General features: G+C 36.8%; 1 protein-coding gene across 1 annotated transcript in view; it reads left to right on the forward strand.

Moving 5' to 3' along the window:
• ERCC6L2 (ERCC excision repair 6 like 2) overlaps positions 1–14905 on the forward strand; it is a 34155-nt gene extending 19250 nt beyond the window's left edge. The window contains exons 10-14 of the mRNA XM_064176765.1: positions 3108–3179; positions 4268–4413; positions 9957–10052; positions 11285–11384; positions 14747–14905. Coding sequence (XP_064032835.1) covers positions 3108–3179; positions 4268–4413; positions 9957–10052; positions 11285–11384; positions 14747–14905 — 573 coding nt within the window. The remainder of the gene's footprint in view (positions 1–3107; positions 3180–4267; positions 4414–9956; positions 10053–11284; positions 11385–14746) is intronic.
• Positions 14906–17620: the final 2715 nt, after the last annotated feature.

Raw genomic sequence — 17620 nt, forward strand, 5'->3', positions numbered from 1 at the left:
GCTCACAAATAGAGAGGGGCTGGTAGGGGATGTGGTGGTTGAAGGCTGCCTGGGGTCCAGTGACCATGGAATTATAGAGTTTTCAATATATGGAGAAACCAGGAGGGGCATCAACAGAACCTCCACACTGGGCTTCCGAAGGGCAGACTTCAGCCTATTTAAGGAACTATCTAGGAAAGTTCCTTGGGAAACAGCCCTTAAAAACAAAGGGATCCAGGAGGCTTGGACCTACTCCTCACGGCACAGGAGCAGCTGTGCCATTGAGCCAGAAGATGAGCCGACGAGGGAGGCAGCCAGACTGGATGGGCAGGGAGCTGCTGAAGGAATTAAAGATAAAAAAGAGAGTGTATCACCTTTGGAAAAAAGGGGAGGTACCTCAGGAAGACGTCAAGGATGTTGCTAAGTCTTGTAGGAAAACAATTAGAGACAAAAGCCCATTTAGAACTTAGGCTGGCCACTGCTGTTAAGGAGAATAAAAAAATGTTTCTATAAATATATGAATGGCAGGAGAAGGGCCAAGGACAACCTCCAGTCCTTATTAGATAGAGGAATATAGTGACAAAGGATGAGGAAAAGGCAGAGGTGCTTAACACTTTCTTTGCCTCAATCTTCAATAGTGGGACAGGTTGTGTCCAGGACAGCAAAGTCATTCAGTAAGTACTTAGAAGTAAACCATCAGAAAGTAATTGGGGAGAGTCAACAGACAGTAGAGATTGAAAGCAATCTGATCTATTTCTAACATGTATTTGGAAATAAACGAGACAAGGGGCAGTAAAATGTTTTTAATAGCCTTGTTGCACTGTAGCACTTTAGGTTTTCTGTTCTATAAATTCTAGAAACTAATTGAATACTTTTTCTGGCTCTTATGTGCTAGTGTATGTGGAACAGGTATTATTTAGTCATTTAGATTAAAACGTAGTACAGACTACCAAGAAATTTTGGCCCAGATGATAGTTTTTTTTCGGGTGATTATATTTTTGGAAAGGAAAGTTTGTGGCATTTATTTAAATTTATTCAAGACCTGGAGAGATAGACTAAGCAGTTATAATGTGTTTTTTTTTTTTCAGAGGAAAAGTTAACAGCTTAAACTGTGTTTTGTTCTCTGGCTAAACAGATACAACACATAGCAAAACATAGCTTTTTGTCCATCAAATATGTCTGCTGCCACCTGTAAAGCCAGAATTGCTTGACTGTAAGTGTGAAAGTGGCATATTGGTGCTTTTGTCCTACATGGCTGCCAGGTAAAATGAATAAGGATAGTTCAGAGAGCCTGCAGTAATTCTTACTATTACCTTGTCTGCTTATTTCTGCAGTTTTGTAAAAGTTCTGACTCGGACACACTAAATGCTTTCTATGTGAAAAGGCTTATTGAGCACTTGAAATAATATATAGTATTTCCACAGACATGCATTTATGGAGAAATGGAATACTGTTCTTAGTCTATATCTCTTACCAATCCAACATAGTTTTTCCTTTGTTTATTTTTGCCTGCCATATCATCATTATTTCAGTAGCATAATGGAAGTCTATTGGGACATCTTGCAAATCCTGCTAATGTCTCCCGTTAAACATTACTGGCAGGTGTGGTTTTGAAGGCCTAAATGTACTGTAGACTAACCTCAATATCTGTATGCAAACAAGTTATTCTCAAATATGAGAAGCAAAATTTTGTCCCAGTCAGACAATTCATAGTATGTAGTAATGGGGAATTAGGCTTACGTAGAGCATTTAACTTTTGCTTGAGTATGATCAAGTATTTGTTTTTCAGACTAACAACTTTGAGGATAGTACTCTGGCACACAAGCATAGGATATACTTTCCTCTGGTGCAAAACTATTAGTTAATTTTCATCAAAGCTGTTCTTCACTCTAGGACCTCTGTGAAGCCCAACAGGCATGACATTGATCCACTTTATTCAAATGAACTGGGTGGATCTGTTTGTATTCACCTATAGGAAATTCATTGTTTGAGCCATACAGTACAACACAGAATCCAAATACCTTCTACTTGAAAAGCATGTCACAGCTTTTCTTCTTTTTCCTAATGTGGCTACAGAAAATGCAGATGTGTCATTTAATGCTTTCTAAATTACCTGATGTGGATTTTTTTCCTAGTGAAGTGAGTCTTTGTTTATATGTTCTTGTACAATGAGACCAGGCAAAAATTATCATAATTGTACCTTGCTTGCACTTGTAACTGGCTTGATAACATATGCAAAGGGGCTTATAAATTACGTATAATTACTGTTTTATATTCTAGGTGTTATCCAGAACTGTAAAATTAATATCAATGTTCTTCTTCATTTGATAGGCTTTTAGTGAAACTAGTGTTGATTAACAATTTATATAACTATAACTGAATAAATATATTTAAAAAAATATTTACTGCCTAGTGGGAGAGAGCTACAGACATGGTACAGAAAATTCCTTTTTCTCCTTTGTGTATTACTTCTGCACAGTACTCTGGAGCTGCTGTTGCCAGATGTGGACATACTTCTTTTGAAAATAACAGTATCACTATTATACACAAGGTTTGGGATTATTTGCTTCCCCACCAGAAGAACGTTGTGTGTGGGCGAATTATTGGCATTTCAAGGTCTGTGCAGAGTCTGAGAAGCTGGAGCCTACAGTAAACAGAGCAACAGATGAGAATGAGATCAGGGAGGGGAATGCATTTCACTGATTATTTTAAGAAGATAAGTTCCAAGGGGCTCTGAACAAAGATAAAGTACAGAAAACTTAAAGCAACCTTTGTTTTTTTCAAAGGAGTCACTTGCATTGGTTCAATGCAGAAAGTTCACAAGCTCATCTAGTACCCGAGATAGCGTTTTGTTGCAATCTATGCACTGACGCAGGTAGCTTCTGAATTTACCCACTAGTGGTATGATTGCTTTTTTAGAGCAGAATTTCCATGTAAATGGCTGAAAAATACATTGTTCCAGCATCTCTGTTATCTTTGGCACATTTACTATGTTTGTACATTTTTTTTGTAATGCCTCTGTTTGGCTTGGCAAGCAATTAATTACAGCGTAGTCTGTTTAAAGGTTGAAAACACAACTATGCCTATAGATAACATATCTTCATTTGTATTCTGTGGTTCATGTACAGGTCCTTCAACAGCTTTTAAATCACTTCAGAAAAAACAAGGATAAAATTCTTCTTTTCTCCTTTTCCACAAAGGTAAGCCACATATGATCTTTGTCAATTAACTCCAGCAGTAACTTCTGAAGTTTGAAGAACTGAGGTGACAGCTAGCATCCACATTTCCTTTCCCTTGTACTGTGGGAAATAAAGATGAGGACAGTGTACTGCACTCCAGAAGCATATTGAAACCTTACATTAGCTCATGATAAAAATCGTGATGTCAAAAAAAGCTCTGCTTTCCTTAGAGCTTTTGAATATCATTGTGTTACCTCAGCCCATTTTGAGTTTGTCTGCTATATGTTTATATGTTAGAGCATTACTTTTGTGTTTTGCACTGAAGGTAGTTAAATTTCTGCTGATTTACTGGCTTTTTGCCACCAGTTGTGACAAAACTTCAACCCTGAGAATTATTTGAACATAAACCAGGGTTTAATTGGAGCAAGAGGTGCATGCATACTTTACTTTTAAGGGACTTGCTCCTTGATTTTCTCATTAGTGTGTAATGTGTTTCCTGGAATGGTGAAATCTGTGGCTTGTTTGATGTTTTTACTTAAATATTGTACAATAGTAGTGTGAATGACAGTTTGAGGTCTCAAATATTTAATAATTTAATGTCTTTAAAGAAGACTGCAAATTTCATATTTAGGTGCAGTAAGCAATGCTTATGTATTTTAGGCTGCCCTTCAAGAGCAGAGAGACTGCAGTAACCAACATTCCATCTGTCTGAACTCTGAATGACTGCCTGCCAGAGTGTTTCTCTGTCCTTGTTCTTATGCTTATTTACTCTATTTCGAGTAATTCTAACTTGCTAAGGTGTTAGGAAATAGCTCAAGTAGCCTGATTTCTTATTGGATTAAATTGTTTCAGCATCGTTTAGAGAAGGGCCAGGAAGACAGAGTTGGAGAACCAACATTAAACACCTTGAGTGCTGTAGAATCATAGCTAAAGAGTCAAGGTTATTGATTCCAAAATGGTGAAGATTTACCCTCATTTCGAATACCCATTGAAAATGCCAATGGCCTATTGAAAATACATTTGAGAAACATGGCCTCTGTGATTGTGTTTAGTTTAAAAGATATTGGTAAGCACATAATCATGTGTTAATTTTTTTTTTCTTCATTCAGTTGCTAGATGTACTGGAGCAATATTGTATGGCATCTGGGCTAGATTACCGAAGACTTGATGGAAATACAAAATCAGAAGACAGGATCAGAGTTGTAAGAGAGTTCAACACCATTCAGGAAATTAGCATATGTCTTGTATCTACAATGTAAGAAAATGTAACTTGTAGCCTGTTTCATTTTGCTTTTCTAGTGTTTGGTGATAGACTATTTTATATTTTGCTTGATGGCCTTGTGAGGGCTTACTTCTTTGAGAAACTGGATTGTTCTCTTGTCTTTTCGTAATCATAGACTCACTGCTATGGTAACATCCTTCCTTCTCCTCTCCTTTGCTTTATCATGATTTTAAAGATATAGAACAAGGGGTCTTCTAATTCCTAGTTTTACATTTCTGGTTGCTGTAGGAGTGAGGAAGCAGTTTTAAAACTTTGTTATTAAAACTTTATTACTATGTCTTTATCCATTAAAAGCTTTCATTTTATTGTGGACAGACGCAGTTTATTTTATTGCAGTAGCAGAACTATCAAGTGGGCGTGAGTGTTAAGGATTATGTCAAACTCAAAAGTAATCTGTTGCTGTTAGTGTGTTTCATATGTTGAGAGCAGCCAGACAGAAAGGGATCTGGGGGTGCTGATCGATACCTGCCTGAACATGAGCCAGCAATGTGCCCTGGTGGCCAAGACAGCCAGTGGCATCCTGGCCTGCATCAGGAATGGTGTGGTCAGCAGGAGCAGGGAGGTCATTCTGCCCCTGTACTCTGCACTGGTTAGACCACACCTTGAGTACTGTGTTCAGTTCTGGGCCCCCCAGTTTAGAAGGGACATTGAGATGCTTGAGCGTGTCCAGAGAAGGGCGACGAGGATGGTGAGAGGCCTTGAGCACAAGCCCTACAAGGAGAGGCTGAGGGAGCTGGAATTGTTTAGCCTGGAGGAGGCTCAGGGGAGACCTTATTGCTGTCTACAACTACCTGAGGGGTGGTGGCCAGGAGGAGGTTGCTCTCTTCTCTCAGGTGGCCAGCACCAGAACAAGAGGACACAGCCTCAATCTACATCAGGGGAAATTTAGGCTCGAGGTGAGGGGAAAGTTCTTCACTGAGACAGTCATTGGATACTGGAATGGGCTGCCCGGGGAGGTGATGGAGTCACCGTCCCTGGAGCTGTTCAAGGCAAGATTGGACGTGGCACTTGGTGCCATGGTCTAGCCTTGAGCTCTGTGGTAAAGGGTTGGACTTGATGATCTATGAGGTCTCTTCCAACCTTGATGATACTGTGATACTGTGATGTGTCTATTTAAAGTACCCAATCTTCATTGTCTTTTAAAAATGTATGTACCTATTACATCTGTTTGTCACTTCATGATGCGTAGTTATTTTTTTTGAAATAGAGCAGTATGTTCAACTAAAATTAATGAAACTATGACAGCCATTCTTTTTTGTCTGGTTGGTTTGGGCATTTTGTTGCAATTCTCCTTACTTACATGTTTCATCTTGGATGAAGTCTGTGACAAGGCAAGGGCAAAAATAAAAAAGAAGAAACTGTGACCTTCTTTTTCAGAGGAAAATTCAAACTCCATGAAACATGCAAACACAATGTTCTTGTCTATGCGCTTGAGTCCTCATTTATTGAAAGTGTGCACATTGGACTTAGATGCAAGTGTCCACACTAACTATCTTGAATTACAAGCCAGATACAATCTTAGAGAAGATTGCAAGTACATGTCAGAACTCCCTTTCAGATGCATATGAGAAGGATTGTGAAGAGATATGTGGTGTTAATCAAGCACATTTGTTCATGGTCTCTTGTCAGCTGTGGAATCTGGCCATCAGCTTCCCTAAGACTTTTATGAATCCCTATTGCTTGCCTCTGAAGGCAGCAGGGAATTACTGCATCTGTAACATTTGGAAAGAATCTAGTTTATGTATTTTTCAGTTTAGTTTAGTTGCATAATAGTAGCTTTTCCAGTTGTCTTCCACTGATACACATAGAAATAAAAAAGAAGATGGATTTTCTCCTGTCATTTGAGAGTTTGTGAGTATAGTGACTGGTGAGCTATCCATGCCTGCTTGAGACTAGTCTCTTGGTTCTTTTGTTTCTAGTGTTTCTCATCTTGTTGAGTGAGTGTGAAGGAACAAACATTGCTGGAATTCCAGTCAAAATTACCATGTTTACTAAAGAAAACAGAAGGTGCCATTCTTCATCACAGATAACAAGAAGTGATCTTTTTGTTTGCTTGGTATATAGTAATGGAAGCAGCTTTAATTTTACAATCTTTTGGCATTCAGAAGGTAATTTATTCTAGTTCTACTCTATTACAAATTAATCTTCCTTTACTGAGATTATGGGTATATCTTTATTTCTCAACACATAGTAGGCTGACAGAATTGGGTCATACTCTTCTATCTGTACTTTCTTGCAAAGTATCTGGCCAGCATTTGTGTAATCAACTTTTATGTGATCTGAAGGTCCTGTTGCTTGGAGAGCTACATGTTGGGTTTTGTTGAAAATACTTGCACAGTCTTTTGGCTGCAGAAATGCATTCTGCAAAGGATGAAGTCCCTGCATAGTAATCTTGAGTCTCTTATTCCATTAGCACAGTCAACATACTGTGAAAAAGGAAACTCCAATCTATAAGTGAGTTTCAGTGCAGACAATGTGATGACTTCACTGTTAAATTTATAATGTTCCTGTTTTATATTCGTTTTTTTTTTCATACTGGCAAAATACTGCTTCTGCTTGGAATTGCCTGTGTACTACCCATAGATATTTGAAATTATGATTTTGTTTGGTGAGGTTTTTGAGAAATGGCCTTAAACAATGAAGTGGAATAAAGGAAAACTGTCTGTAACTACGGAACTTCAGGTCAAGCTATAATGTTAGCTTAAAACATACATAATGCCTTTATTGTTAAGCACAGCTAGCATAGCTGTAAGGAGAAATATACTTTTTGAGTGTTGAGAGCATATAGAATTGATTTCTTCAGAGCTTGTAAATTCTATCAAACCATTAGGTATAGACTATGAATTTCGGTCTTGAGCTCTTTGGAAAAATAGGTGTGCATCTGTTGGAACTTCTAAAGCTCATGCAGTAAAATCTGTTTCAGAATACTTCAGTCTTGTGCAGGTTCTTTTTTGGAAAATATATGACTCTTTGGAAGAATGAGGTGTTTGGGTATGCTTGGAAACATTAGAATAGTTGCTGGAGTTGCTATAACTTGATAGGAGAATGTCAGAGCCTGTAACTCAGTTGTTGCTGCTTAGCCTGAAGAAGTGGAAATGTAAGTGTGCAGTACTGAATTCTGGGTAGTCCTGCAGACCAACTAAGAGCAGTGAGTATTCCCACCCTTAGGCTAAATCGTTGTTTCTAACTTTTCCACTTTATTCACTATTTTTCTACATTAATTCCTAAAGAATAATTATAAATCAAAATATTTCTGCTCCTCGTTTTTCTTTATTATTTAAAAAGAAGTGCTTAGGTGGTGAAGAGATGATGATTTCAAAAATTATTAGTCAGGGTTTTTCTCATGAAAGGTTACAGTATACAGTACCATTCTACCTGCATCATTCTCAATGACAGTCTGTTAACTGCACTGCTGTCCATTATGTTTTACAGGGCTTCATTTACATTGAATTCTTCGCCACTGGTGCAAGTATTTTTAGTGGGCACATAACTACTTTCAAAGAATTTTTAGCCAGAAGTCTTACTGAAACAGAGAATTCTATAAACTACAAATACTTACCTTAGTAAATAGAATTCCATAGTCAAAGGTTTCTTGACAACATCTCTAAGGTATTACTGCTTTTGTATTGAGGTGTTAAGTTAAATATTGAGCTATTAGGTTATTAGTGACAGGATATGAGGCTAAGCAATTCATTTAACAAAATATGTGGGTTTAAATAAACTGTTGTTTGTAACTGAACTGTCAGAAAATCTTTCATACACAGATCTTCATTTGAGTCATGGTATAGTAATTTGTGTGGACCATTTCACAGTAATTAACAGATAGATAAAATGACAGTTAAAATGGAAGATACTCGTTACAATTGACAAGTTATCTACTGTGTTTATTCTGTCCACAAAGGACACAGGAACCGTTATTCATCTGGTTTGGATTATCTGATTTTTTTGTGGCTTACTTAAAAATTTTAAAAGGTAAAAAACTGAATATCTTGTTTAGTTAATTTTTATAGTTAGTCTATTTCACTTGTGCTGAGGCTTTGCACTGAGGTTTATTTCATATTTCATTTCCAAATATTGCAACTTTTTATGAGAGAGCATTTGGAAAAATATGTTGACTTATATTTCAGTCTGAATGCAGGATCAGTTTGGTAAGATGAGAGACTGAATTCTGTCCTCGCTAAAAAGCAATACTTCCAACATTCAAATTACAGTAAGGTATTCTGAAAAACAAGGGAAAAAAACCCAACTCCTGAAAAATAGTTACTCATGATTTCAAATAGAGAATGTTTACCCTCTGGAAAAGCTCCATTAGTAGTGGTAGGTCTCCATGTCCTCTTCCTTTCCAGATGTAACTAACCCTGTGTCACATCAAACCTAAAATGAAGAGGCCGTAATTCTACTTCTATTGACAAGGAATACATGAAGGCCATGAAGTGGTGGGGCTGAATAAGCTTTTTTATTTCTGTTTCTGTTCATTCTTATACCTGGAAACTTTGCTTTTCCCGTTGCTTCAAACAGCTGTTAAAACCAGCTGCTTGGTCAATTAAATGGGATCGGCTTCTTACTTTTTGCAATACCTCCTTTAGAAGAAAGACCACACTTGAAATGAGTACTGCCTACAGCAATGTGAAGAATCTTTTAATAATAGTAGTTAACATAGCCTTGTATAGGAACTTGTTTTGTTGTAGGAATATTGGCTGAGCCAATTGAAAAGAATTTTCAGGCTTTGCTCATTTTTCAGCTGAATGAGAGTGGTATTTTCCTCACTTCTGTTGTTCAGCTATGTCCATGCCAAATTCCAAGTAACTTAGTAGTTTTGTTGGATGCAGTGGGGCATTAGTTAGTTCAGACTAGGCATGTGCTCAAATTCTTTTCTGGCTTGCAAGCTTTACCTGAAAGCAAACAGCTGTTCTGTGTTTTAAGATGATGAAACTGGTACCTCTCTGATCCCTGATGGTAGACAATTTTCTTACAGCGATACTTTTCCTGTATTGATGAGTACAAATGTTGCCCATATGCAGCTAGCTCTTAAGTGTGTTTGAACAGTTGACTTGCGTACTGTTCAAGTGTACTTGTGACAGTTGCTGATTCTTAGATGTGATATACCTTACACCATGAGTGTTTTAGACTTTTTAAGCTGGTTTTCTTGCTTCTGTGAAGTTAACTGACATAAAAATGGTTATGAATTTCAGTACAATAATGGGGGGAGTTGGCCTGTTTAGGGCTCAGTGGATGTGAAGTATCATTCAGAAAGTTTTCTGTAGTAAGGTGATAGCCATTATGATTCAGTTAGTCACACGGTTTATAATCTTAATATTTAGGTGAGAAAACTCCATTTTACAGCAGTGGTTATTTGAAACTGGATGGTTATAAACACATCAGTAACTCAAAGCTGTAGCCTTATATTTACTTCTGTGTTGGAGAAGAGTATATTGATGTGGACCTAATACTGAGAAAAAGGCAGAACTGTGTTTTGCTTTTCTTACTGTCACATAGTTCTGTTTTCTCGTTTTTAGGGCTGGTGGACTGGGTCTTAATTTCGTTGGTGCGAATGTTGTCATACTTTTTGACCCCACGTGGAACCCTGCAAATGATCTTCAAGCTATTGACAGGTACATACTCAAAATACATGACTTGATCCTTGCTGTACTCTTCTTTTGTATTGATTCTGTAATGTGTTAGACCAACTAAAATTTTCCTCGGGATAATTTTTTATAGTACTGTGACTACTCCAGAAGACAGTAAGAAACATCCAGCTGTTTTTCATTTTTTAGCTATGATGTTCCTGTGTTTAACCTTGATTTCTTTCCTTGTTTTGCTTTTTATTTTTGTGTCACTATTAAGGAGAGCTTGTTTAACAAAAAATATTAAAAATCCATAGTTGATATAACTTTTAATGATCTCCAGAAGGTAAATGTGTGTGCCTCTGTCCTGACAAACACAGGAAAGATGCCATGCAGTGTCAGTTGTAGATGTTCATAGTTCAAGTGATTATTTGAGTTCCAGAATCCTTAAAGAAAAACATTTATGTAGTCTTCTGCCTCACCCTTGTGGAGATTGGTATCTTTTCAGCATTCATTTCCATCTCTGATACTATGCCATTGGAGTATTTCCAGGAAATCTGTTTTTTTTTTTTCTTTCACTGCTTTTTGACTGTAGACTGTTTCCCTAAAAGAACATTGGAAGCTTTCAAAATTCAATAGATATATTCTTTGCAAACAGAAATACATTTGTTTCTATTGTCCTATGCCTTTATATTGTTCCATTTTAAGAGTCTTTGTGAATTCTGAGAGGTGTTTATCTGCATCTGTTCTACAAAAATTAGCACATCAGAAACATCTATTATTGGAAGGGTCTGTTTTTAAGGTACTTTTGTAAGATCACATTTCTATAAATTAATTCAACCTCTCTTGAATTCTGGGAATATAATCTGCTAGGAGTCTCAGAGTTTACCATTTAGATGTAACACTGACTGTTCATTAGCTGTTTTTATGACTTTATTGCAGAGTGCTTTATAAAGTTAAGAAAGAGCAGCCTCAAGTAATTCATGATCTAACTACTATATAATGCAAATAAGAGACTATCTTTTGCAAGAGCAGATGGAGACAGAGGGGGAAAAAACACCTGAGAAAACATAGTGGAAGATGTGTTTTCAAGGGAAATAGGAGATGAACATTGTGATACAAATGGGGAAAAAGCTTTTTCAGCTGGATAATGCCTTGTTTTATTGGAATGCTTTTATTTATATATGTATTTATTTATTTAACTAGTCCTAAGAACTATCTCTTTTTTATTTTTTCTTTCCCTGATGAAAATGTCTTTTAATATACCATTGTCCTTGCAGAGCTTACAGAATTGGCCAGTACAAAGCTGTTAAAGTATTTAGATTGATATCCTTGGGAACTGTGGAAGAACTGATGTACTTGCGACAGGTTTATAAACAGGTGAAGTTCACAAACTGTTTAAACTGGGGACTCTTTTTAGTGTTTTCAATGACTGAAAGCTAAGCTAGCTTATAGCAGAATTGTAGTTTATGTTGGTTTTATAGTATATACTGTTATGTTATTAAGCAGAGATGTGATTTAGTAATTTTCAAAGAACAAAGCAGGGTTAATTTGTAGTCAAGTTTTTCTGTAACTTTTGGCATGTTAATTGTCATTAATACATTAATGAGGCTGTATAGAGAACTGCTTTATATGAAGACTTGTAAAATAAATCTGTGAGAGTTGAAGTTAGTTTCTGCAGCAGTTAGTTTAGTAGTTTGGTCATCTTTCTTTTGTGAAAGGTTGGAGAAAATAGATCAGAAAGAAGGCATTGCTACCTTCCTGCTTGTGAAAACTTGTTTGTAAAAGAAAGGGAAAACAACTTGTGTTGCTTTCTGTTACGAAGATAGTAAGTGATGTTGCTTGGCAGAATACCTAATCTGAAACACTTGTTCATTCTAAAGTTTTCTACTAGGATTTTTAGGTTTGAACACCTAAAACTGGGACGGGTGTGTGTGATTTGAGGAACACATAATTTAGTAACTGTTTCATGATGAGACCAGAATTCAAAGAATAAATGCAAACTCAAAACAGCAAAAAGCAGGTTGAAGAATAATTAGAGGCTAAATTAGATTTGAGCTTTTTTTCATCAACATAAGATGCAAGTAAAGAAATTTTAAGTTAAGATGCTGACATTACAAGCATGTGAACTTGGAGAAGGGAAGAAACTCAGTAAGCTACAATTATCCTGTGTAGAAAAGACAAAGTAGATCACTTCAGTGGGCAAGTGTTAAAATATGTTAAAGAAAGCTTTGTGTAATTTAATTAACATAGTAATTTGAATGTTTGTCCGTGAATAGGAGAAAAATTATAATGCCTCTTCAGTGACATGCACCCTGTTGTAGCTAGGGTTTTTGCAAGGAAATTGGAGGATGAATAAGTGGGGAGATGCAGATGTACACAGGTTGATGTTTTCCTCCTGTCCTGGTTTAACACATTCTGCTCTAACAAGGCTCACTCCTATGAATGGGAGTGAGAGAAACACAAGAAGTCCTATGGGTTGAAATAAGGAGAGTTTAATAGTACAATACAATGTACAATTAGCTTATTTTGCAGAAAAAGCAGAAGTGGAAGAAGCAGCAGAAACAATCCAACTGCAAAATAAACCCCTATACTTGCAGTCAGCCCAGCTACAAAGACCAGCACTCCCGAAGTGGAAACTGGAAGCAACCCCAGAAACAGGAACGCTCTCATGTTACAATCTGAAGTAAAGCATCACAAGCCCTGTGATGCTGTGCCCAGCTAGCACTTCCATTTTAAAGCTGGCATGATGTCACCATGGTATTGAATACTATTATCTGATTCAGTGTTTTGTAGAAGCCAAAAAGCAATTTGAGCTCACTTAATTGTGACAAAATTGTCTAAATAAAAAATAATGAAACTTGGTGAGAAGAAATTAAGCAGTAGGTCGTGTGCTGAAGTGCTGTCCCATTTTGGGGCCACGAGCCTACCTGGGACTGGTAATTGGGCAATTTTTAGAGACTCTCTATCAGAAGCCCAGAAAGAAGAAGGCATTGTATTAATAGTTGAAATCATACTCTTATGAGGCAAGTTAAATATAAAACACAGTAATTCCAAAAACTGTTTTTAAGGGACAGTGGTCTTAAAACATAAAAGCTGCTAATGTCGTTTTTGAAAACAATCAGAAGCAGGACTTGTATTGCTTTATGGCCATGACTTTAGCAAGACTTAAAGAAGTGGTGTTGGGAAAAATTAGAAAACATCTTGTCCCAAATTTCTCTAGAGAAATACTTTCAAGGATTCATTTCAACATCAAGTATAAATAGGAGAGGTCTCAGAATGGCTAACAAAATGAACAATAACAGGTTATGATCGACTATATTCACTAAAATCCTGGAGGAGGGAAGTCATGCTTCACAGAGGTCTTTGGAGTTAGTAATCTTGTAGGTAAAGAAGACCTAGGTATTGTTTGGATTTCCAAAAGGCATACGTATAGCTTGATGAGAGGTTCTTGTATGTGTGTTTTTTTCTCCAAGCTAACTTGTATTTTTCAAGCTGAATAGCAGTAAGCAGAATAATTGTAAATCTGGAAATGTAAAAAAAAATTTTTTTTAGTCTATATTTGGGTAGCATCCTCTGCTATTAACACTTGAATGCAGTTAGGAAATTTTCAGTAAGTTATGGTGAAACTGCATTGTTCTGCTATTGTAAATTCAGAAAATGTGAATGCATGTGGACATGTGACTTCTGGTGAAAAACAGAAATGTGCTCTCAGAGACCTAAATGTTGTCATCCATCCATTTCATGAAATTAATGTATGTGAAAATGCTTTGCCATGTGTATTCTTACTGAGAAACCTACTTGATGTTAAAGTTGCTGGCTTTTTTTTATTAGTGATCTTTAGTTGTCTGGCATAGTCACATGTGATTGAAAGATCTAATGTAAGTAAAATTGAAATCTAATATAATGCAAACTTGAGTAAATTGCATAGAAATTGTATATAATATCCTACTTTTGTAAATATCCTCTCAAGAAATATGTAAATTGTGCTTAGCTAAAGTTAAACTAGAATTTGACTGTGTAGTTATTTGCCGACATAATTCATACAATGTGATGATCTTGGAGGTCTCTTCCAACCTGGTTGATTCTATGATTCCATGATATCTAGGAAAATACCTGTTTAGTGCTGGAAGCAGAAATGAGTAGCACTGAAGAGCTCCTAACTGTTTAGAGAGAGTTACCAAAAATATTTAAGGTTTAGCATCCATAAACCCATGGCTCTGACAGACCAGTTATATAAATATTGGGAGTCTGCAGTCATTGGAATTCAACTAAACCTCTCTGGATTCAAAAACTTTTTAATTCTGCCTGACAAACTGTTTACTTATTTTTTCCTTTTCACCTAGAAGATTATTAAAGTCACTTCTTTTCAGTAGGAGTAATCTTGTGGCTTCATTTAGTCCTTAGAAACTAAGTATGCCACGCAAAGCACTATGAAAAAACAGTAAGAATTTAGTATTGAGGAGAGATGAGGAATCAAGATACGTAAAAATATCAGCAGTATGTATAGTAAGTATCTGATATTAGAAAGCAATGAAATTTTTTTTTATTCAGTAAACTGAAGTAGGTTGATAATATACCATGGTCTATTACACCAGCATCTGCCATGTAAATCAAAATATCCTCCTTTAGAAATCTCTTGCGTGTTCCAGCTAAAGCTGTGTATATAATGTGAATGCCAGGAATTCTGACATGTCGCTGAAACAGCCACTTCTGAAATCTCTTGTGTTGTTCTGTTGTAGCAACTCCACTGTGCAGTGGTTGGAAGTGAAAATGCCAAGCGATATTTTGAGGCAGTGCAAGGATCAAAGGAACATCGAGGAGAGCTTTTTGGGCTCCATAACCTTTTCAGACTTAGGACTCATGGGTCCTGTCTTACCAAAGACATCCTGGAGGTGTGAAGTCCTACCTTTTAACTTTTGGGGTGAAGTCCTACCTTTTAACTTTTGGGTACCAGTTTTACATTTTCCCTTTCCTGTTGAGGTGTTTTGTTATAATTTTGCATGGAAACACTTTATAAAATAGAAAAGTGAAACATAAACTGTACTTGCCTAGGCAATGCCTTAAGTGAAATTTTGTGTTATTTCTCACTCTAACAAAAACTAAAAATGTCCGTAAATTAAACAAAAAACTGAACAACGTTTGCATTATGTTTTTTCCAAAGTTTGGCAATATATTTATTTTCTCTAACATTTTTGTCATGCTTTCACATACTGTCAACTTTGCACAGATGCCCTTTATGCTTCAGTAACTCACAGTGACTTCTGAAGCCAGAATTCAGATCATAAAAACAATTTTTATAATCATAGTAACCTTTTATAGTACATTTTGAGATGTCAAAAATATTTTATAACACTGTATTTAAAAATACTACAGGGTGGAAGCACCTGAGACATCATATGTTAAGATTAATTTCTTAGTTACTTTAAAAAGACTGTTGGCCCAATTCTGTAGTGCAAACTGATAATACTCCATAGTACACTTTCTTTTTTCTATGTAGCATATTTGCTGCAGCTCACTTGCATCTTGAAATTTATTGCAGCCTTTTCCAAGGTTTCTTTCTATCATTCCCTTTATTTTGTTATTTTGCCTATACTAGGAAGAAGCTAAGTAATGTGATATAGCAGTACACAGCTTGTCATAGCCAAAAGAGTAGTGTAATGTAAGAACACATACTACAGGGATATTAAGCTCAAAACTCACAACAGTGTGTAATATGAACATGGTATGAGATATTTAAGATCATGAAGTCACCTTATGCATAAGATCCTCACAATTTATGCATTATGTTATTTTTCCTGCAGGCTATGCATTAGATCAAAGAGCAGTAAGTGTATCACCAAAATAGAAGTCAGACACTGGACCTTGCTGATTATACTTCTAGTGCTTACACCTCTGTAGAAAGACAGAAAGAAAAATGTTGTTATTTTTCTGAGCTTTCCTTTGTTGACTTGCACTTAAAATTTTATTCCAAACATTCCTAATTGTTTTAGAGGGAAGGTCAAGTAGAAGCAGGAGTCATGACAGCAACTACATGGCTAAAGCAAGAGAATCCTCCACACAGCTTTGAGAAGGTGAGCTGTCTTTGTGTACTGTGGAGCAGCCCCTCTAGTTCTTGGTACTGCAGTGAGAAATGTGGACAGTGTGTTGTTAGACAAAGAATGCTTTTGCTCTAAACTGCACTTGCCACCTTCAATTTTTCTGCTTGTCTCTGATTTTACATATCTGAAAGTGTTAGATAATGTCATGCTGTCTGTGTTCCTGTGTTTAAAATGGAATATTCTGAACACCTGGTAATAAAATATTTTGTGACCTTTACAACAGGTGGGTTTCCCCAGTCTGAAAGAATGTGTTGTGAACATGCTGTCATTAGAGAGCATTGTTGTTTACTGATACACTGCTCTGCAGTGTTATAAGAGTCAGGTGTATGACATGATAGAATAGGCCAACTTTCTGATGAAGACAGTCAAGAATCAGACACCTGCTGTTGTTTAGAGGATTTCAGTTAGGGAATTGTCAAAGGACTACAGTTAGTTTGGAGGATTCAAATCTTATTTCAGATTTTGTGGACCTCTTTGGAAAACATAGTTTTTTCAATAATGTATTTGATAGTTTCCTTCTGGAACATGAAGTTGTTTTTACTTTTTTGAAAAGATTGATTTTAATGAGTGCTTTTAACTGTGTGGAAAACGAACAGTTACATCTCAAGTATGGTCTCCAAAATATGAAAACAGTATTAGATGGCACTGAATAATACTAAAATTGACCACTGTCTCTTAGGCTTTTTGAACATTTCTGTGGGTAAAAGTAGTATTAAATTAATATTCACTATGCTGTCATATTGGCTGTAAATTCCTGTTGTTAATATGTCACTGTGTGGTCATAATGTCATTCCTGGACTGTGGATGGCTGCCTGACTAGCCCTTCCAGCAAATGTCTGGGTAGTTAAAATCCGCCATGAGAACCAGGGGCTGTAATTGCAAGGCTGCTGTCAGCTGCTTGTAGAAGGCCTCATTAACTTCCATGTCCTGATCAGGTGGCCTGTAATAAACATGCACAACAGTATCATCCATGCTGACCTGCCCCTTAATTCACACCCACAAACTCTCAACTCGCCCTTCATCCACCCCTGAACATAACTCAATATGTTGTAGTTGCTCCCTCACGTAAAGAGCAACTGCACCACCTCATCTTCTTGTCCTGTCTTTCCTAAAAAGGACATAGCCATCCAGAATGACATTCCAGTTATGTGAGCTGTCCCTCCATGTCTCTGTATTTGCCACCATATCATAACTCCTTGACCTCACATGGATTTCCAGCACCTCCTGTTTATTCCCCATGCTGTATGCATTGGTGTACAGGCATTGCAGGGAGCAAGCTGAGCACCTTGACAGGGTGGGAGGTCTTCTAGTCATCCTTACTACTAGAACACTGCCTCACTGGTGCAAACCCAGCAACAGGCCCATCCCACTTCAATTCTAGTTTAAAGCCCTGCTAGAATCCTAGAATCGTTTTGGAGCTGTATTCCGGACTTCTTTATCTTCATAATGTGTTAAGGTTTCCTGGGATTAGTTTTTGTTTGATTACAGTGGGCATCAACTGATTTTAGATCAAAA

Source organism: Pogoniulus pusillus, chromosome Z, assembly GCF_015220805.1.
Source record: "Pogoniulus pusillus isolate bPogPus1 chromosome Z, bPogPus1.pri, whole genome shotgun sequence".
In the NCBI taxonomy this organism is placed as follows: domain Eukaryota; kingdom Metazoa; phylum Chordata; class Aves; order Piciformes; family Lybiidae; genus Pogoniulus; species Pogoniulus pusillus.